Consider the following 23,445-nt stretch of genomic DNA (forward strand, 5'->3'; position numbering starts at 1 on the left):
TACAAGAATGTGTGTAAAAAATGTGAGGGGTCGAAAGAAGTTCCCAACGAAAACCGAAATCGAGCATCGCTGTCTCTACTGCCAGTGGCTGCCCCATTGCCTCCAGTTTTCTCGGTCGGGCTAGCCAGGGATGGAGGGATGGGTTGGGGCCGGGGGATGCTGCAGCCCTAGAGCCCGGGACATTCTCCCGAGCTCTGGGCACCTTTTCTCTTGGGTCCGCCTCATCATGGGCTGCTTTTGAGCATTTTAGGGACCCACGGCTGTAGAGCAAGCGTCTTGAGATTGATCTATTTAATTCGCTACCCCTGCCAACCAGAGCTAAAGTTTCCCGGAGGTCTTGCCCCCTTGACTATACCTTCCCTCCCTTCCCGCCCTGCCCCAGCTCCAACCAAAAGGTCCATCGGCTTCCAGTCTGGGTTAGGTTCTCCTTCGACATCCGCCCAAAGTCTTAGGAGATGATAATGGGGAGGGAGTAGAGGCTAGGCTGGTGGTGAGAAGAGTGGAGATCATCCTCCAGTAATTATCTCCGAGATCTCAGCTAACTGCCCTCCTCCCTCTGCAGTTTACCAATCGATCCGATTCAGTCGGTCACGGCTGCTGGCTTCAGAATCGTTTCTAATCACTTATTAGTTTCAGTGCGGTGAGCGTATCATATATCTTGGGGGGGGGAGACGTGGAGGTCGAGTGGTGGGGGTAGCGGGGAGCTTTTCTGTGGATGTCAGAATTTGGGATTTGAATTTCATTAAGTAAGCATCAGTCCCTCAGGCCATCCTCCTCCTCGAGTCTGTGTCAGGGGTCGAGGGTGAGGGGTGGAAGGGAATTCAAGGCCCCCTTCAGGAACAAGAACAATGAGTTTGTAAGCAGCAGCTATCTTCGCTCTCCTCAACACCCACAAGGGCACTGCAAGCATGCTGCCCAGGAGAAGTCTATAGTAGCACATTGGCCTTTCAAGAAAGTATGCTGCATTGTAGAGGGCAAGTTACTTCAGAGATCACTAGGACCAATCCCCATATTTTGTAGATTGACAGATTTCCAATAAAGTTAGGTGGCTTGCCCAAGGTCACACAGCAACGAGTCCAAGGTTACAGTCCCACAGTGTTAGGGCCCATTAATATGTGGAGTGATATATAGCGACCATGAATGTGTATTCACTGATAGGGGAAGGCTGTAATTGAATACTTGCAGTTTGTAAGGTCTCTTGACCAGAGGAAAAGTAGAGAACCTGGGAACCTGGGTAACAGCATAGGACCAACCAGATAGAACTCCTGGGGTAGGTCAGACAAATCGTTTTCCCTTTGAGAGATTTCCCTCTCCCCAGAGACCTGTCACAATTCCTTCCCAAGGCAGAGATGCTGGCCCAAAGGATCCACAAAAGAGGGAGCCATCTTGTACCTCAAAGATTCTATTGGCCCAAGTAGGATCGAAGCTGCTCAGAGTTGGGGAGAGAAAGAGGAGTGTGTTAGTGGGGAGCAGGAAGCGGTCAGACATTCCTTCGCTGCCCCTTTTCAAGGCCATTGGAACTGTAAGCTGGGGAGGCGGCATACAAGGCGCCGCCAGGAAGAGGCCAGCAGAGTTTTAATCCGAGGCTGTTACTGTTTCAGGATTTTCAGTCCCTCGGCACTGACAAGCTATAAGAGAGGGGAAAAGGAGGCGGGAAGTACGGAAAAGTTGAAATGTCCCGGAGATAAAACTACTAGTACTAATTCTCAGTGTTAGACATCCAAAACTACTGAAAGCACAACTCCTACATGACTTTGGAGTGTTGTACCAACCAGGAGCTGTGGTCGAGGCCTGGAGAAAAAGGGAGATAAAGTTCAATACCTTGACTCTTGGGGTAGAGTTTGTGGTGGTGATTTTTTTAAATTGTATGTGCAGATGTGTGAATATGTGAGTATTTGCATGCCTGGGTCCCCCCCACCCCCACCCCTTCCTTTAGGCACAGGATGGGAGGGAGAATGTTGGAGAAACACTCTCCACCTTCTTTGACCCACAAAACTGGCTAGTTAAGAAAGGTTCAGGAAGGAGGGAGTGAGATGACCTGTTAGAATACCTTCCTCTTTTTCTTTCTTTCTAATATTGTATTTCCTAGTAGTTAGGAACAAAAAGAGTCAGCAGCTCATTTAGATTGGAGTAGGGGAGTAATTAATGAAAAAAAAAATCTGTCTTTCTTTCCTTGAGATGTGATCCAACATTACTCAGAGCACTGCAGTTCTGCATGGAAATGCAGTTCATCTCTTCCCCTCTTATTTTATTTCTAACTTAGCTTAAGGAGTATCAGTATGATCATCCCTCCAACCCTCTTCATTTTGTTGAGCTCTCTTTCTAGCCCCATCACAAGTCCTAAGACCTCATTATACCTGAGCAGCTTCCCACCCCCAAACAAATCAAGTTATTAGTCTCTGCCTCCTGTTTCTTTGCTATGGAAACAATCTTGGAACTGTAATAGTTGGGAAGGCTGAGGTAGAGGCTAAGGAGGAGAGGACAAACACTTGGTTTAGCTAACAATTCTGAAAACTTAGTTTTGTTTTTAAATCATTGCATCAGTTTGCATTAAAAAAAATTCCAAAATGCCTGTTTTAAAAATTTTTGAAATGGGGGCAGATAGTCCATTTGAATGTGCACACAGACTGTGAAAACATGAACACTCATGCACAAACAAGCACAAATATGAATAAACATGAGAAATTTTACACACATAGAAGATTCATCCGTTCATTAAAGTAAGTGTGAGCCCTCTACTCAGAATGGCAACTACATGCACTGAATAATTCTTTTTCTCTATGCTTGGTTTGTAGGAATATATGGTCTTTGTGGGAAAAATATCATAGCAGGTTTCAGAAAATAAACAAAGTGCGAACTTCCATTCATAGGACCGAATTCTCTAAGTGGGAATAGGTAATTGTAAGTGACCAATAAAAATAATGTTAGCATAATTTTTCAGGACAAAGGAAACTCATTTGTCAACAATATATTTAAATACAAATAACTGCTCATTTTTCAAGTGTTTGTGCCCATGCTACCAGTAACTGAAGAAAAAGCAAGACAGACAATCCAAATCATCAGAGGGTACCATTTCAGAACTGATCCTGTCTCACTCATATCTTGGTAGTTTGTATTTAAAGGAAATAATATCCAAAGCAATTTTTTTTGCCCAAAGTAATTTTATATACCTTTAAGAAGTTTCCCTTGTCGATAAAAGATGAATTTCCGTAAAGTATCCTGTTTTTCCAAAGTACCTTGTTTAGAGCTCCCAACTAGAATGTATATGTGTGTGTGTGTGTGTGTGTGTGTGTGTGTGATCATATGTGTGTATTCTTTTCCCACCAAATAGCGGGGAAAAAAAAGCTATGATAGGTTTAGTATTCTTATGACCACTGGGTCATAATTACTTAAAAGCAAAGGCCTTTAAGTATTTGAATCCTTATACTTCTTGGAACTGAAAAATGATCCCAGCAATCACAGAACTCATGAGGCTCATCACCAGAGGCAGGTCCTAAGAGAAAAAGATGCTCCCAGCCATTCTGCTTCTTCTTTGGCCTTTAACAGTTCAAAAGGCAATTAACACTGTGCTCATCACCTTCATAGTCTATAATAAAAATTAAGGAATACGGGATATTTTAAACACTGTCTAAAGAGTTTTCCACGAAAAGGTTTGATAACTAACTCCCTGAAGCTGATTTATCTCTTTAATTTAGTATTAAAGAAATATTCTAGTAGTAGTTTTCTTATGGGGGTGATCCAAATTAATTTTTCTCACAGAACAAAAAAGAAAACAGAAATATGAAGATTTTTTTTTGTAAATCCTCCTCCCCACCCACTCAGGGGAGGCTATGAAACCAAAAGAGCCCCTTAGGACCACCAGGATTGAGACCAAAGGAAAGCACAAAAGGTCGTATCCGAAAATACTTTCCTGATATCCATCTTGTGTAAACTGTTTTTTTCCCCTTTCAAAAACTGATGTTATAGTCCATTTTAAGAACTATAATTTAAAATTATGGCTTGCTACTGTTGCATTAAGAATTTGCTTTGTATTTCATCTCTTCCTCAATAAGAAAGCTTATTATGGCTTTGGGATTGTTCTAAAAAGCCACAATATATTGCTTCTTCGCTATATCCCCACTTGAGATTAAATAGGGCCACTGGGAAGCCAGACAATTTCTTATTCATATGTGTAGAGGATGAAAAGTATGTATAGTGATGGTGAGAGAGGATAGGTAAAGAGAAAGAACTTTGTGGAACATTAAAATAAAATGGGAATCTGCACACCTGTATAGAATGATATATAATAATAGTGCATATTGATGTGTACTATGTGTCAGAGATGAGAGACAGACAGACAGATAAAGACAGAGAGACAGATAGAGACAGAGAGATGGGGGGATGGGAGGGAGGGAAAGGGAAAGGAAAAGGGGAAAGGGAAGAGGAAGGAGAAGGAAAAAGACAGAAACACAGAGAGTGAGAGGCAGAGACACACACGGGGGGAGCTCTCCGAAGGTTTGTCCTGTAGGACCAGTCTTCAAGAAACCATCTGTTTCCAATTAGCAGCCATCGAGCTTCTGCACAGGATGGAGAGAAGCGCACTGTTCCCCCCCCCCCCCCCAGCCTTGCTCCTGAAAGCTCAGTTCTGCACAGCTCGGCCCCAGTTCTGCTCCATCTAACCCTGAAACCACCTCATTTCGAAGCACACACTTTTTCCATTGCACCTCTGGAGACTGCCTGCTGCCTTTCACGAAGGCACACAAAGAACCCTCTTTCTCCAGCAGCCTGGTTACTCACGGACTGTTAAAAGCTCAGTTCAGTCATTCTCCCCACCCACCTCCATTACCACCCCCTCCCTCTCCATATCATAAAGTTGTTCCTGAATATTTCAGAAATAGTTTTGTCTCATACACAAATGGTTATGTTAAAAGACTTTAATTTCTTATGAAGTTTCAAAATTATTTGAATGGGAGGGTACTGATGCTTAATCTTTGGTCCTTTTTCCTAAGGTAACTGATGTATCATAGTTGTAGAATCAAAAGATATTACCTATGTACATATATACTTAAGATATACATACCTGCATTATTGTAGAGGTCTATGGGAGAAGATATTCATTTTATGTGTGTATGTGTTTCATATATATATATATATATATATACACACATACACCAATATTTCAGTGACTTCTACATTGATATACGATTTTGATAATATCTTAATATTTCCATGATTTCCTATGTACATATATATGTGTATATGTCCTGTGGGCATGTGTGTTTATATCTACTGTACAAACACATAAAATCCAGAAAGCTACATAAACAGTGTATACTGTGTATGAACTTAAACAGTGAAACTAGGAGCTAGTGCAATAAACTGTGGGTACAGGCAATGTCCAGATCTTGTCATTTAGACTGACAAACTAGAACCCCTTTTTATTTCAAAGAGAAGGGTCTAGAATAATGAGAAAATGATGAAAATTATAGGTGGGTGAAAAATCCTAGACCAAAGGGAAATGTATCACCTTCATGACCTCTGGATAACCTGGATACTTTGGCAGAAAATGTTTCAACAATATTTACTTACCTTTAAGTTTTTTCTTTTTCTCCCCCCCCCCCCCCCAGTTTTCTTAAACCATCTTTTGATATGGTTCTAACTCTCTTATGGGGTCTAATTATAGTAAGCAGAGACAGGATGGAATGTGAATGGTTCACTTCTGCAGGAACTGGGTTCTGACTGTGGCTGGATAGAGGAGCTTATTGTCACTAGAAAAAAAAATCCCTAGGAACCCTGCCTTTCGTTTGAAGCCCTCCCTGGCCCCTTCGCCTGGCTTTCCAGCAGTTCAGGACTTAGCCAGGTCAGGAAATGGCTTTTTGTACTTTTTTGAGTTACATTAACAAATGACTGAAATTTAAAGATTTACAAGTGAAGAAAGTTATTCTGGGGAAGAGCTTAAAAGGTGAAAGGCTGGGAAAAGTATGACTTGGTACAATTAAGAGAATGAAATTGAAGAGATAATGGTAAGGGGATTCAGAGAAAGAAAACGAAATGGAGGGGGTTTGTGAATAGGCTTTTGTTTTATTGATTTTTTTTTACCCTAGAGTTGAAGAAAACAAAGAAACTATCTAGATCCTGGTTTGTAAAAAGACCAGTTTAATATGAAAAAAGAAGACAATTTAAAGGCCCCACAATTTCTGTTGTCTTATAACATAATTATAAGTAAAAGGAATGATTTGTGATTAAAACCATTCTATCAATTACACAAAATTCTTTAGATCAAACATCTATAATGAGATAAAGGAGAACCAAAGCATTGGAGTGCTCAGTTCCGATTTTACAAGTCTTTCAGGGAGTGAAAGATTCTTTTTTTTTCCATACAAGGAAAGACAATCAATGACATTGGAGAATTGGAAAAAAAAAGTGTTGGATGTGACTAAATCTTCTTCCTCTTCTCCATCATATCAAATTGTAGACTCCTTTTCTAATCAAATGCCCTCCACCGATTGATTACAGGTGGAAAATGAACCCTTCACCCTAATCCTCCTGAGGGTTGTCTAAGGTGATCACATCGCTTCCGGAGACCAGTGGCCCCTTATGGAGAGCAGAAGTCAACTTAGGCATTGGGGTTGTGCTTCATGAGAGCCACATCAGCCTCGACCATCTCTTTCACCAGTTCCTGCAGGCGGGAAGAAAGACAGGTCGCGCGCTTATCTTCTATTCCAACCCTCTCCAACCCATTCCAACCCCTGAACACCGGCTGGGCTGTCCCTACAGTCCGGGTTTAATTTTCTCCCGACACCCTTCCCCCAGATAGGCCTTTTCCTTCCTCCACCAATGATTATTCTTCCTGAGCCCTGACTTCTTAGGGATTATTCCATAGTGTACAGAAGAGGGCTGGAGAAACCTATCCTTTATGAGGACTCGGTGGAAATAAAGTCTGCAAAAACGTGCTTGTTACAATGTATAAAAGGAAGGAATCAGTAACTACTCCAAGCCCAGGAGTCCAGGAAGAAAAGAGCCGAGGAAAAAGCATTCCTTCTGGAAAGGAACACAGGACAAGCTAGTTCATTTTCTGTCCTTCGGGGGAGCTCTCGGAAATCAACAGTCTCGGATCAAGGCTTCGCAGACTGTAAGATAGTCCTTTATTTCGTCTTTCGGAAAAAAAAAATAATTTTGAATTCTAAATTCAATGCCGGTGTTTGCAAACGTAGCAAAACTTAAGGAGGGCACAGGCAACAATTTTATGCCTTCAATGCTCAGAAAATGAGCCATGACCTCTTTTAAAATATCACCCGCCGCCTAAAAAAAACAGATCCTTTAGTCGATTTTATATGCTATGACTTTGTCTCCCCTCTCCTCCCCACTCTTTGCCTTTTCTCTCCCTCCCCTCAGCGGGATGAAAAAAGATCATTTCATGAATACAGACACTTACATCAAAAGCGACCCGGGGCTTCCAGTTTAGTTTTTGTTTTGCTTTGGTACAGTCTCCTTGCAGAAAGTCCTGTGCAGAAGGAAATAGGAAAGAGAAACTCCTGGGTTGGGGTGCTGGGCATCTGCCCTAGCTGCAGTGCTCGGAGCCGGGTACTGCCGGCCAGGCTAATACTCTAAGGCATCTTGGTCCTGCCCCCTCCCCCACCTTCAGGCTCCCCACTCCCCATCCCAGTAGTCCCTACAATTCGTTGGCTAACGAGCTCTGAGCTCTCCGGCCTGGCCCCCTAACAGGTTGCATATTAGGGGGAGCCAAAGGGAGGAGGAGAGGGGAAGTTTCCGCACGTTGACAGACACCCAGCCTGCCACCACGTTTCCAAGCTCCTCTGTCCAAACGTCCACACACATCTCTGGGTTGTAGCAGAATTTTTTCATGCCGCTGTCTACAGGGGCAGACCCAGTTCAGCTTCCCCCCCCATTTTTGCTCCCGTGGTGCAATTTCATTTGAGGCTCATGGACCTATAAATCATCTGGAAGTTGCATTTAAGAATACACTGCACAGGCCATTTAAAAACCATAAAAAGCAATCAATCCCCTCGCCCTCCCTCCCCCAACCTCTTTCCCACTCTCCCTTGCCTCCCCTCCCCGCTCCCCCCATCAAGTCCTATTGCTGATTTAATGGTTATTTTTTTTTTTGTACATTAAGTTGTCACGGAGGCTACTGTGAGAACTGTTTCGAATTATTGTACCTCTCTAGCAAAACAGAAATAAATCAACATTCCCTTCCCCCTCCTCCAATTAAAGAAAATATCAGAAGCGAGCCGGTCCTGAGCTTGGTCAGCATTCGCGGTCTAGTGTCCTGTTGGCAGTGACAAAACTTAAGCTTTTGACACGGGAATGTTTTTATTTTTAACTAAAGTCAACATCCATGCTAGAGAGACAAGTAATTCGAGCTGCATTGCCATGTGTCTCAATGAGCGTTTAATTAGGCTAGCTGGGGTCAGGGATAGGAAGCCCTAGTTATCTCTGCTCACTGTATCTCTCTTAAAGCGTCACAGAACAAACAAACAAGACACTAAGCTCTCACTAGTTCCAGTCCAGACTGAACTACCGATGGGTCCAGGTTTCAAAAACCACTTCGTGTCAATTCTCTCATACTCCAGTTTTACTCCAGCTGTAAATTACAATTCCATAAAGCGACGTGGAAAAGATGGTTCCACATAAAAATGGTTGTGGTAAACTCACTTGACTCATTTCGATTCTCCCCATTGAATGTCTTTTTATTTCTTTCCCCTGTGCCCCTATTCACCAGCGGTGGGGCTAATGAACGAGTAGCAGGGCCTGTGGCCCTCAGTTCCTGAAAGCCAAGGCGATGGAATTTCTCTAAAGGTGTTTTAGTAATACTTTTCAGACACTATCTTCTCCATTCGCTGTTTCCCAGTCTATGTCCTGGTGATATAGGAACGTGATAATGTTCAAGTGTGCCTCTGTGCAGCAAGGGGCCAGGCGATGGTCAGACTGAAGCCGAGCCACAAAGATTACTGGACAGTTCCTTATCAAAGTGTGTATCTGTCTGTCTTTGTGTGTATATTCGTGTGAAGTAGAAGTGTGAAAACAGAAAAGCATAAATACATAAGGTACACACACTGGAAAAAGAGGGTTATTCTAAGTTAGCAAATGCAATGATTTCATTTGTTTGGTGGATGTAATTAAACTGCTTTATAAATGGGAGAATCAACTAAAATTTTTAAAAAGAGAAAAAAATTAACTTTAAATCTCAAGGATTACACTATTTCCTTGAAAACAAGATTGCAGTTTTCTAAGACTTCAATTGAGATAATCATCTGAAATCAAATCTCCAATCTCTAAGGCTTATCAATAAAGCCAATGTATCTATCTATTTATAGATAAAATAGATTTTCTTAATCTTAAAAATAGGCAAAACAAACTGGATTTTTATAAATACATAAAAAAGCCAACACAAACATGTTTTAAGCTCTTAATGCTTTAAAGGTATTTAGAAACTTAAAATAATTATTTCAAGTGAAAATGATAAATAATCAAATAATATTTTTTGTAGATCTCCATAAAACTTGGCACATATAAGATAGAAATGCATCCAAATTTCTCTTGAAATGTTTTGTATTGCATAGTAGGCATATAATTTTTACAACTAAATCTGTGATAATACTGTCTTTTTTGTTCAACTTCTACATCACCTAGAAATGATCTTGTAACTTTTAGATAAATTAGTGCTTGATTAAAAAAAAAGTCTATTATTCAACTTATCATTCTCAATAGCTAGTGAACTGGTTATCTGCCAGGAATTTTTACTTATTAATTCAATACCCATTAAATTGTACAAATTTACTTCATTTTTAACATCCCTTTACCGCAAGTGAAACTACTAATAAAACAATTAATGTCCTGCCCTACAGGGTACAGTCTAGCATTCTGAAAAATAGATACTGTATCTTTAGGAAAAGTTAACCCTATTGGGGGAAAATGCTGAGTTAACAAAACAATTCCAGAGGGGGGAAAAGGCTAACTTTTCATCATAGCCTTCCCTAAAATAGGTTCATTTCTCAGATTTTAATTCAGGTAAAATTGTACAATAAAATATAGATGATGTTATGTTTTTTTCCCCAGAGGGTGCTGTGACATTTAGAATCATGAAAAAAAATCATCCTTCTCTTCAACCCCCAATTCCAGAGGAGTTGCATGGATTGAAGAAAAGTGATTATTGTTTAAACACATAACACTTGCTGTTAACCAACCAACTGTGCATATATGTAATTCAAGGTTTTCAATTTATAGTCAGCAAAAACCTGAAACCAATTGACTTGGAATATCTCAGTGGCCTCAGGCAAGAGTGATTTGTATTATAACTTTATTTCCTATATTTTTCTACAAGTAGCCCATAATATAAAAACAAACAAGTTGAGGAAAAAAGAAAACTGATTTTGAAAAGCCTAGAAACTGACATTGCTAGCATAGGCTATAAAAGTATTTCATTGAAACTAGAGATACACCTATTTAAATTTCTGAATTTAGTCGAGTTAATTCCTAATTGCCAAATCCAGAGGTTTTTTGCTATTTACCATTATACCACTGAATTTATGAAGAAAGAAGATGAGATCCCATTAGATTAGAACTCCATTGATAATTTTTTTAGGCTAAGATTAGATGCATCTCAGGGTCTCTCTTTTTTTTAACTTAATTTTCCCTAAAGGACTTTCTTCCTTGTTTTTACTATATTATTTATAGGAGAGAATAGCCAATGTTTTAGTTTTCATGATTCTAGTTAGTCAAAAGTCTAATTTAGGGGAGAGGATTACCTGGAAGGGAGATCTCTTTATTACTAATATAATGAATGAAAGCAAATTTTTAAAAAAGTATTCTTAAAGTAAAAACATCCCCTGAAATGAAAACAGATTATATAAATGGTATTTTTACATGCAGGTTAAGAATTGCTATTTTTCCTCACAGGTCTACAATTCTGTCTCAGAGCAGTAGCTGAGGGAGTAGTGAAGGCAAAATAGTTCAACTGCATGCTTCTATTTAGCACTATTTGAAAATCTTTTGACATTATAAAAGTTCACTTAACTGATATGATCTTCACTTGAAGACAAGAAAAAAGGAATGAGTTTATCTGATATGTTCTTTTCTTCTAGTTGGCCACTTAACTCTCTCTAATTGTAGGTTAAAAGCAAGTTTTTAATGAACAGTAGCACAAGCCTAGACTACTAAAAGAAAGGATCTTCTACAGGTTTCATTTTATAATACAAACACATACACATTCATGAATTAGGAGAAAAAGACTTCTTATGCTAGATGACCTAGACTTGAAAAATATGATTATAAGACTTTGATGAAAAAAGATAAAACATTTTAAAAATAAACATGACACTTCCTAAACCCTTGTTCTGGGTGTCATCATTGTTTTTTTCATTTCTACTCTTTATATAAATGATATGGTCTTAGTTTGTAACTGATTATTGTCAAATTCAATTAGGCTTAACTGAGTGTTTTGTGGCAGCAAAATGGCATGAAGAAAAAAGGGAATAAAAATTAAATGCCCAAATACTTAAAACCAATTTTTCTCTTACTACCACAGATGACTAATTCAGTCAGCATCATAACCACATACTACTAGTTTCATTCACCAGTGGCAGTCAAAGTAGCAAGTTTGACAACAATTTTTAATGCTGTTCTGCTTTATGTTCCTGTAATACTGAACTGATAAAGAGCCAGAACAAGTCCTGGAAAAGTCATTAAGTGAGTTACTGAATCTGTAGTAGTTAACCTGAAATTCTGAAAAGGGATGACTACATCATGCTTTATCTTCTATCCTTACATACTTGCTACCTCTCAAATATCCTTGACACCTTTTAATTTACATCAAGATAACCGCAAAATAAATCTTTAAGTTACATTAGTGATCTCCATCCTAAATCTCCTTTTCCCTCCCTACAACTTCATTTTTATCCTTCTCTAATATTCCAAATCCCTCTGATAGTTTTCCCTCCATTCTTCTTAGAACCTTTGGAGGAAAACATCTTTCATTAAATGTAAGCACTCACAGGCAAGAATGAAGAGCCCAAAGCTTCATTCTTCCTGTCTGTCCTGGCCCCAGATTGTTTCGGAACAATTTTGTTCTTTATATTAAATTAGCTGCTAGATACTACATCTTGTCATTAGGCCTAGTTCTGAGGCTTGCAGAGAATGTTGAGAGCAAAGGAAAATAACTTTAAGATCTTTTATTACATTGTTTGTTCAATATCTGTACTCTTCAGGGCTGTCACTAAGGATATAAAGAGGCACAATGCAATTCAATAATATTAATTGAGTGTCTACTAAGTGCAAGGTACTTCCTTGAGCAATACAAAAATAAGGAAAGTCAAGAGCTAGGAAAACATCATGTTAAATATGTTTAGGAATTTCAGAAAAGGAGCCTTGCAGGGCCCTCAGTTTTCATTTTTTCCTTCCACTGTTCTTAGAAAAGCAGAGTGGTGGAATAACTCAGGTACCAAGGGAATGAAAGAATGCCAATGAATTTGGTTCTTGATCTAAATTTATATTAATGTAGTGTGGGCAGGAAAGTTTTACTCTTGGGTCAGGGCTCCATTTTAGAAAGACAGAACAAAAAATAGAAAAAGTTTTAATGGATTAATCAACTTTAGGTATTTGCAAAAAACAAACAAACCCAAAACCCATAAAGTTTTCTGAGCAAATTTGCAGTCTGTATGTAAACTCCTTTATCCTATGGATTTTTACTATTCAATTTAGTCTTTCACCAAAGAAGTAATGAAACACAGCAATAATAAATACAATGGTGTTAATAACAATAATGGACATTTCCCTATTCTTTTCCCTTTGACTGCTTTATATTAGCACAAACTAAATGGCTGAATGGAGGCCTCTCTTTTAATGACAAGGGGTGATAAGAGACAAGAAGAAAACAGCAAACTGTCTGGTCTGCTCAGGAAGTGGGGAATCAGTGGTATTGTCCATCAGCTGGGGCTAACAGAATGCTGCCAGGCCTTAAACAATAAGCTCAACCTTAGGGAAAATGAGTCAGTCAGCACTGATTCTGACAAGCATACTGACATTAGAGATAAAATGGCAAAGGGAACAAAACAGAGGGAGTGGGTCTCTGCACTATGTCTGATTTCTTAATCATTTTGATAGAAGAAGCAGTGCACAAGGGACACAGGGACACATCAAATACTGTATATTTCTTGGTGAACACACTGGAATAATCACATTGTTACCATGACTACATTTGTGCAAAAAATCAAACTTAGGGAAAGGCACAAACACATAGTCCCAACTTTACCAGACATGGGTCTAATTTCCAAGTCCCCTGATTCTCAACAATTTCTCTTCCACAGAGTTAAGAAGAATTTGGATCTTTTTTGGATTCGCTGAGTATCTTTTAAGACTTATGTTCTCTTCGCTATTCTCCTGAGTTGGTGAATAAATAATTCCCAGATGCATCAATTATGGTACTTAAAACTAGTATTTATTAGGAAATAACACCTAGGGGACATGAGTCTTTTTTAAAAAAATGAAAATCTTTGATTCTTATGGCACTATAGGCACTAAAGAGAAATTGTATCTATTATATTCAACGCAATCCTTCTGAAACTGAAAGAATATTTTCTCAGTTACTTTATATGCATCTGTTACTAAGTAAAGTAAAAGTCTGTTCTTTAAAAGGGCATTTCCTTTATTATAGGACAGTTTTATAACTTTGTGATTGACATTTCTTGTACGGAACATCTCTTTTTAGATTATATCAAAGATGAGTTGCATAAAAGGAAAAAAATAAGTTAAGTAAAAGATTAAAATATAAAGAGGGTTAACAGTTATCCAGAAAAAGTCAATCTATTTTTTTCTATTTTTTTTTAAAAAGATAGCTCAGGAAGTTAGTCAAGGTTTAGATAGTCACTGGAAGATGTGTAGATAATCTGAATCAGTCACATACCTTGACTACATTTTTCATTTAGAACACAGACTCATCCACTGACTCTGTGATATGTTGCATATAAAAGGGTGCTATTTCATGCTCATACATTCTTCAGCGGTAGAAATTTTAAATTCTGCTTTCCCCAGTAGCCCTCAGAGTTGGATTCTGAGGGGACAGGAGTAGGGTGTTCTCAGTGGAGGGTCCTTGACTCTGGATCTCATTCCCTGGCCAGTCTGCACAGCTAGAGTTGGTTGACCTTTGGAATCTGTCCTGTTTATCCAGGCTTTGGCCTGAGGGGGGTTTACTGGGGAAAGAATTTCCCAGACATTAGTGTGCAGTAGCTTTTTGGAGAATGTCTAGTCTTAGGTGTTTTTTCAATATGCTACATTAAAAAAAAAACCCCAGCAAACTACCCAAATAACAGAAAATATCATGATTTTTACTTTGACCAAGTCAGTGGTGCAAATGGACAATGCTAAATACACAAGATCCACACAAATTTGCCAGTTGGAAAGGTTTACGACAGACATTTCATTTCCAGTTTCTAATCATACTGATCCTAAATCCTCAAAACAGCATTTAAAAAAATATACATGAAAATTGGGCTAATTGGCATTAAGTGGAACTCTCTCAACTATAATGACTTCACTGCTCATCATTCTTACCATCCTTTATCAAGGGATGTGACTCAGAATGGAAATCTACAGCAATTTCATGAAAGAGAGATAAATACTGTTAGTAATCTCAGCATTCCTGTCTTCAAAGCCTGGGCCAGCTTCATAGGAAATTAATGGTTACTGTTAATAACTGGACCTAGTGTATAATGAACTACCTGTGGCAGTAGGAGGTGACAAGAACCCTGAGGAAAGGAGATAAAACAACTTGAAAAGAACAATTAAAGATCAGCTGGGACATAATTGAGCCACAGCATTCCTGAGCTCTGAAGGCAGTCTTTTTCTCTTGCTACTTTGGTACTCTTTACCCTCAAAGCACTTAACAAACATTAGCTAATTAAACCTCTAGACAATCACATTCAAAATGCAACTCAAGAGGTTTTACATCTGTTCCAGGTGGCACCTTTTCCTTGAGATAAAAGTTCAGTACAAAATATCTTTGTAAGTAAAATCCAAACCACTCTAATTCTGCCTTATCTTTAGATTGCAGAGACAAAGTCACTGCTCCTGATCCCAGGGAAGCTGTATTCCTGCCACAACTGAGCTTTAATGGTAGGGAAGCTAATTTTTCTTGAGCTTGTTTCCTGTTTGGTCTTATAAGTATTAATTCATTTTATTATTGTTATAAATGACTATTTTTGTGGTCATCCAAGTTAGGCGACTGAGGTTAGAAAAGTAACTCATTTTATTTAAAAACACATACCCTTTCCTTTTAGGTCATTTTTAGAGATTAATTTTTCTTTGTGTCTTTTCTCAATTTCCTCCTCCTTCCCTCACTTTTTGGCAGCACAATAGCTCATTCGGCATCCAGAAAGCTCTTCATTAATTGAACACACACACACACACACACACACACACACACACACACACACACACATGGCATCCCACAGATTCTCAGACTAAAATCGATATCTTTCTTTTTATGACAAATCTCTACTTTTACAGAGAGTGGAAAATAGTATAGACCAAGAGAGCAGGGAGAGACCTTCACAGCTTTCCCCTTCTGAACTTCTAGCCCATGTGACTACTATTTTCTGTTGATAGGGTCCCCTTTTAAAGGAACCAACCCATTTCTCTCCAACACCTCTAAAGCATTTAGGGAATCAAACTCAAATCATGTTATTAAAACATCTATAATACAAGAATTTAAAATTGTAATCCTTCAGAAATCATTATAAGAGAATAAGTGGAAAGGCTACTGTATTAAAAGGATTCAGAAGAACTGGGTTGGAGTCTGGGTTTTGCCACAGAATCGCCTTGAATCTGAATGTATCTACTGAATATGAATGCTGTTTGTCCAGTTCCAGGGTTTTTGAATATGATCATTGGAGAGAGAGGTATATGAAGGGGCAGTCAGATTCTTGTCCCATCTCTTCCCTGAGTGCCCTGGAACAAATTACTTCACCATTGACCCTTAATTTATAAAATAAGAGGGAATGGGGATGAACTAGATAATCTCTCTGGTCTCTTCCAACTCAAAAGTTATGATTCTACGATAATTATCAAATTTATGGATTTACCAGGTAAATCCTTTCTCTTCCTTCCTCAATTCCTATTTTTTTTTTTTGCCCTGTATCCTTGGTATCCTTGGGAGTGTCAAAGTCAATCCAGTTCATTTTGCTACTGAGTAAATGTTGAGGGTAGGGTGGGGAAGGGGAAATGAAAATGAACTTTTTGGTTTTAATTATTTTTGTACTTCCTGTTTTCCCCCAGAAACACAGATAATACTTTGCTAAGTTGATGCCCACTGTTTATCTAGTAAAATCCAATCTGATAAACATTTTGGTTAAGTACCTATGGTAGACAATGTACCTGGCTAAGATCTGGAGATACAAAGTCAAAAAATGAAAATCAGTTCCTACTCTTAAGGAGTTCTGCTGGAATGTAAGCTGGAATCTCTATTTTTCTGTACACTTAATATTTTCATGTATTCTTCAAGTCTATTTCTCACTTATAAGAATACAATAAAAAAAAATCTTAGTTCATGAATACTGGCCCAAATGTTGGGGTACTCCAAAGTGATACATTTACATTCACATGACCATTCAGGGACATATAGAAATATGAGAAAGTTGAGATTACTGGCTAGGCCACAGAATCAGAGTTAGAGTTGGAAAGACCTTAGTGACCTTTTCATCATAGACATGAAGAAACAAACAGGTTCAGGAAGGTTTGTGCCTTGCCCACAGTTTCTTTGTTAGAAACAACTAAGCATAAATAGTGGGCTACACCCTACTCATCATGAATTATAATGAAAATTTGCCAGACAATTTGTTTACTATCTCCAGTTCCTAGACCCCAATCTTCCTCTGTCTCATGATCTCCAACCTTGTGACTCCTCAATTCTTTCCAAGTCCATCTTCCTTGCACTAGTCACTCTCTCCCTTCTACTTCTCATCTTGACCTTTTAGTGAACTAATTCAATTCTATAGTGTCTCTTAATCCCTAGTTCTCTAATCATATTGATGATTATGCTCAGTTAAGTCTCAGCTTTGGATGACAATCATCATTCCCTGTCTTGACACCCCCTATATCTTGACACACCCTGATGAATGAATATGGAGGAAAATTATGCAACTGTTCCAACTATTCCATTATAAATTAATGGTCTTCATCTATCAAATGAGGTTGGACTAGATTTCCTATAAGGTTCCTTTCTAGCTCTCTGTCAATAATTCTATGACTCCATGAATATGAAAGGAAGCCTAGGTAGTGTACCTTCGAAATCTGCCTATATCAACACCTGCCACCAGTTCAAGTCATAAGAGGATTAAAAATCAAACAAACTATGTCCACCTTACTCCCTGAATATGCCCCACATTTATCCTTTAGCTTGAATGAGGGAGAAGGAAGTCCAAGAGGTGGCCTTTCACATGACATCATAAAAACTAATTTATCGCCAGCCACCAAACATCTAGAAAATCATAACATCCTTTCAGGAAAACCATGTGGAAAAGAATCAGATTTACTTTGATGAAAGCTTTAGTGGGGGAGTCCAAATTTCCCATTCTGAACAGTAACCCTTTGCAGGTGCTTTGTTTGCCAAAGCAGCAGCTTTTGCTGAAAAGGATCAGTGTTCAAAGCTCAGGGTTGTCTATGTGTTAAGTTGGGTTTAATTCCCACTGATAAACATTTTTTTTTTACCCTCATTCTGTATGTTTAAATAGAATTACATTGAAGGCTTTGAATGACAAAAATAACAAAAAAACCCCACTGATACTAAAAAACCCTTGAAAAACATTACAGGGTAAAGTTCATTTAGTTAAATTTATTTCAATTTATTATACATTTCTTAAGTGTGAAAGAAATACTAAATTTGGAGTCAGAAGACCTGGATTTAAATCTCAGCCCTTCAACTTATTACTTATGTAAGTAAGCTTGGGTAAGTTATTTCTCTGAATCTGAATGCCTCATCTTTAAAAATGATGGGTTGGACTAAAAAGACCCTTATTACTCCATTTCTGATCTGTAATCATCAGTGGTCTATACATACAGGTCCCTTGCATCTAGGTCTTGGGGTGTCTATATAGGTTCCCTAAGTTTGTATCTACTAATTTAGGAGATATATGAGCAGTTATGTTTTGGATCTGGTTTGGGGCTCAGAGAAGTATTGAAGGCTATGGTTCTAATCCAAAATTTGATATTTCCCTGCAAAGTATGAAGGTGAATGGAAATGACCCAGGATTTGTCTATCAAGTTAAATAGAGTGAAATTCTTTTAAAGTTGAATCAATAAGCATTGCCTACTATGGGCCAACAAGTATGTTAACTGCTAGGGATACAAAAGAAGACAAGAACTAGTCTTTGCTCATAAGTCTAGTAGGAAAGACAACATGGAAACAACTTTGTACAAATAAGATGTAGAAAGATAAAAAAGGGATCATTAAATAGAAGGAAGAACTACCATTAAGGAAATCAAAAAGGGCTTCTTGTAGATTACAAAAATTTAGCTAGGATTTGAAGGAAGTCAGGAGATGGAGGTAAGAAGGGAAGTGAATTCCAGGCAGGGAATCTTTTCTAAAAAAAATAGTAAGGAGTTATTGGAACACAAAGTCTGTGGAAGAGAGTAAAATGAAATTAATTTAAAATCCAGAAGATTTTATATTTGATCCCGAAGGCAATAGAGAGCCACTGGGAAGTGGTGATTTGGTCAGATCATCATTTTTTGTAAATTCAGTTTCTTAAAGCAGAGAGAACAACCAGAAGACTATTGAAATAGTGAAGATACAAGGTGATGAAGGCTTGCATCAGGGTTGTGGCAGTGTCAGAGAAGAGAAGGGAAGGGAGAATATATGAAAGATAATACAAAACTAGGACAGCTGGGACTTGCTATCTGATTGGGTATGGGCAGTGTGAGAGTAAGGAGTTGCAAATGATATCCAGGTAGTGAATCTGAGTGACTGGAAGGTTGATGGTACCCATTTCAGCAACAGAAAAGTTAGGAAAAGGGGAAGACTAGGAGAGAAATTTTTTGACCTGTCTAGTTTGAGAGGTCAGACTGAGAACTAAAAGCAAAGAAATGCTAATTGAATCCACGGGACCTGGTAAGATCACTAAGTGAAATAGTTTGTAGAGAGAAGGACCAGGACAGATCCTTGGTTAGTGAGATTGATATTGTTTGTCTTTAATTTTCTAAGAAGACCATGATATCAGGGAGGTGATGCCATGACATGCAGTGAATTGGATTTGAATAAGGGGGGAGGGTACTGTGCTAAGTCATTAGCCTCACTTTCTCATCTGGAGTCATTTGGATCTAATAGCCTGGATGTGATTAGGACTAAGTGACTTACCCAAGATCACCCAGTTAGTATTGTCTAAGACCACATTTGAACTCTGATCCTCCTAACTCCAGGGCTGGCATTCTACCCACTGTACCACCTAGTTGCTCTAAAGTTAGTGGGTATGCCCTGGACGAAGATCCACCAAAGAAAACTTTGCAGATTCAAAGTTTGGAGAAGAATCAGGAAAGAGGAGGGTTATGAAAAGCTAGAGTAAAGAATATCCAGGTGATGATGGGGGTCAATGATGATGATGATGATGATGATGTTTGTCCTTTGTTCTCCAAGAGGACTATGACATCAGGGAGATGATGCTGTGATGAGCATATAAAATGGATTTGAGTAAGGGGGTGCTGTGCTAAGCCTTACTTTCTCCTCCAGAAACATCTGGATTCAGTGGCCAGGTATGGATTAGGACAACTGGAGATGAACCTGGATGAGAGGCAATCAGGATTAAGTGACTTGCCCAAGGTCACATAGCCAGTTTTCAAGTGTCTGAGGCCGGATTCGAACTCCTGTCCTCCTGATGCCAAACTCTATCCACTTCATCAACAAGCTATGGTGGTCAATAGTATCAAAGGTTGTTGACAGGTCAAAAAGTGTTAGGAATAAAAAAAAAAGTATTGGATTTGACAATTAAGAGATCACTGTTCCAGCTGAATGATGAGATCAGAAGCCAGATTTTGGAGTTAAGAGAGTGAGAGGAAAGAAAGTGAAGTCATTTATTGTGGACAGTCTGCTCAAGGAGTTTAGTCACACAAAGGAGAAAGATAAGATATCTGCTGGGGATGGTCAGGTCAAGGGAAGATTTTTTGAGGCTGAAGATGGCATGGGTATGTATGAAGGCAATAGGAAAACATTTAGTAGACAAGGAAAGAGTGACGATTAGAGGGATGAAAGAGGGGACAATCTGCTGGAGAAGATGGGATGGAAAGGGATCACTAATTGGATAGCAATCTGCTTGCACTTAGCTTTCCTCTTTTTTTAGCCCAGTCCTTATGGGGTACCTGGGAATCTTTTTTTTTTTAAATTACAGTTTCATAGATTATGAAAATAGCTTAACTGATTCCAACAATATAGTGAAAATTATTATTTTTCACTGGTGTTTCTCTTTCCCTATTTTCCTTCTAAATATGAAGATGGAATGAGGTCATATATGTAAAGAGTTTTACAAATCTTAAAGTCTGAGTAAATAGTAATTAATATTATTACCACCTGAAAAGGGAGCTGATCATGTCTTTAATGACTCATCTGTAAATTTCGGATTTATTTTAAAATTTTAAATCCAGTCATAAGTATCATACCTACTTAAGCTTTAAATTATTTATTCTTCTTTAGTACTCTGGTAATCAGGTAACTGGGTTGCGTGTGCTAACCCATCCTCTACTAAACTGGGAAGGGCAAATTAAGCGGAATGTGAGACAAATGTATAGGGATATAAAAGGGTTAAAAGAAGGAATAGTTGTACTTAATTTCCTTGAATTTCTAAACATTATCTTGCTGTGTGGGAAGAGCTGGACAGCAGTGGATATGATGAGTAACAAATAATATAAGGGAAAAAACCAATTTCAATTTAACAGAAAGGAAGAGGCTTGTTCTTGATGTGGGTGTTATTCCTGAGTCATGTGACTTATTAACCTACAAAACTAAAATGAGATAAGAATCAATAATGAAAAAGAACACTGAGAAAAAGATTAATTGTATAATGAAAATAATTTAATTCTGAAATATTTAAACTAGTAATTAAACTTCAAAATGGGAAATGGACAACAGAAAAGATAGCACTGATTACAATTTTATCCATAAATTAAACCAATATTGCCACAGCAAGGAGAACAAAACAAACTTGAAAGTCCTGTAGTATTTAAACACCTGATTTACTTGGGAGGTCAATGGTAATCAAAAGTAACAGAAAGTTAAGACTACAAAGTCATTTATGAAATTATTTGTGAAAGGTAATGGACAGTTATGAGTGACATTATCATATAAAACAGGAAGAAGCAGCAACTGAAGGGGAAAACCAGAATGAAAAAATCTTAGTAAGTTTGCTAGCAAAAAGTGATCACCTGTGTGACTCTGGGCAGGTCATTTAAATTTGACTACCCCACCCTCACACCACCCTCAACAACAACAATAGAAGTAATTACAATGTCACTCAAATTTTAAAATAGAAAGAGGATTTTAAAAACAGAAGGAAAAATAATTATAAAGTATATATAATTATGAAATACATATATATAAATTCTAAATATATATATATATATATATATATATAAATAATTACAAAAAATAATTATAACAAACTTTTCTCCATCAAGAAAAACAGTACTTCAGCATTTGGACCTTAACATCTCATCTGGGAAGAACTTACAGAAAAGAGAACAAGAAAGAAAAGCAACCAGTAATCCAAGATAATTCCAAAGGACTCATGGAAATGCTATCCACATCTAGAGAAATAATTGATGGAGTCTGAATGCAGGTTGAAGCATACTGTTTTCACTTTATCTTTTTTGTGCTTTTTCCCTTTTGGTCCATTTCTTCTTTCACAACATGACTAACATGGAAATATGTTTTACATGATTTCATACCATACATATCCTATTTAAAATTCTTACCTTTTTTAGGGAGGGGTAAATAGAAAGTGAGGGAGAAAATATGCAATGCAAAGTTTTAAAAAATGTTTAAAATTGTCTTTACATATAATTGGAAAAAAGTAAAATGCCATTTAAAAGGTAAAGAATACTTCTAAATTATAAAAGAAAAAAGGAAAAGCAGCTAGATCTGTTCTGTTTCATGTACAGGACATTGTGATGGAGGTGACATAATAAGGGTATCAAGGGTCAAATACACAAAACATTTGAAGGAGGGGAAAAATCTTTAACTTTATTAATACTGATTAAAGAAAAGCATTTACTTAAGTGTTTATATATGTCTGATGATATGCCTCATTTATCATATTTCTCTATCTGTAATCAAACAGCATTTACCAAGGAAGACTATGGGAATACTTATAATACTGATAGTTGGGCTTCCCCTAAAAGTGGACCCTCAGAGTTCTTAGGATTTCCAAGGTTGGTTCTGAGTATATTTTTTTGTTGGTGTTGGGAAAAGAAGTGAGTTAAAGCCTTCAGGCTTGGTATGCAACATGTATATATTAGTTTAGGTGGATGTTAACTCTTTGTAGATACTCTATTCAGTTAAATATAAAAGAATTTTGATTCTTTTTAAAGGAATAGTTGAATCTCCACTATGATAAATTAAAAGAAATGACTCAATAATAATACTTGCTCTATAGTTATAGCTCTTTAAGATTTGCAAAGCATCTTACATAATTTCATTTGATTCTCATGACAACCTAGTACATATGTTATTATTATTCCTACTATTAGAGAGTGGGAAACTGACTCAGAGATGTGAAGTCTCTTGTCTAGGGTCTTATAGTGATAGTGCACGATCAGGTGACATTTGAACCCGGGTCTTTCTGGACAAATACTATATCCATTACCCCCATTCAACCATTATTTCAAGAGGCATTTAATGACAGTGGGGTATATATGCTAGTGAAGGAGGATTTAACAAAATTTTAGGGTTTTTTGCCTATTTAATTTTTATTATTCAATTTTTTTTCCAATTACATGCCAAGGTAGTTTTCAGCATCCATCCATTTGTAAGTTTATGAACTCCACATTTCTGGGTCTTTCTGCCAGTGGTTACTCATGGAAATGGATGAGGTACAGATAATGTTGGAGCTATATGTGGAAAAACATGCTTCTATAGTATAGCACATTTAGGCTAGAAATCTAAAGAAGGATGTACAACATTCTGCAAAAAGCACCATATTTAGGTTCTGTGATCAGGGAATCTGATTTTAAATCCTTTTTCTTCAATTTATCAATTCTTTGACTTTGGCTAAACTACTTCTTCCTGGGATTTAGTTTCCTCATTTGTAAATTGAGGGGTTGGACTAGATGATCTGAAAGGTCTAACATTCTGTGAGTTCGAATAAAAGGCTGAGGATGAATAGTTTGCAACCAAAACAGAGACACTTCAACCCCATGGGCTAGGGAAAATGAATCTAATGGCTCTGTGTTCTGGAAGAAGAGTTTTCAAGG

At 37.8% G+C, this 23,445-nt stretch overlaps 1 protein-coding gene across 2 annotated transcripts in view; it reads right to left on the bottom strand.

The window, feature by feature from the left end:
* Window positions 1-6,023: 6,023 nt before the first annotated feature.
* GMDS (GDP-mannose 4,6-dehydratase) overlaps window positions 6,024-23,445 on the bottom strand; it is a 741,723-nt gene continuing 724,301 nt past the window's right edge. The window contains exons 11-12 of one of the 2 annotated variants that reach the window (XM_074199506.1): window positions 7,415-7,483; window positions 6,024-6,658 (exon numbers count right to left, since the gene is read on the bottom strand). In XM_074199506.1, coding sequence (XP_074055607.1) covers window positions 6,596-6,658; window positions 7,415-7,483 — 132 coding nt within the window. In that variant the 3' untranslated portion in view covers window positions 6,024-6,595. The remainder of the gene's footprint in view (window positions 6,659-7,414; window positions 7,484-23,445) is intronic. The other variant, XM_074199507.1, reaches the window with a different exon arrangement.

Source organism: Macrotis lagotis, chromosome X (assembly GCF_037893015.1).
Source record: "Macrotis lagotis isolate mMagLag1 chromosome X, bilby.v1.9.chrom.fasta, whole genome shotgun sequence".
NCBI lineage: Eukaryota > Metazoa > Chordata > Mammalia > Peramelemorphia > Peramelidae > Macrotis > Macrotis lagotis.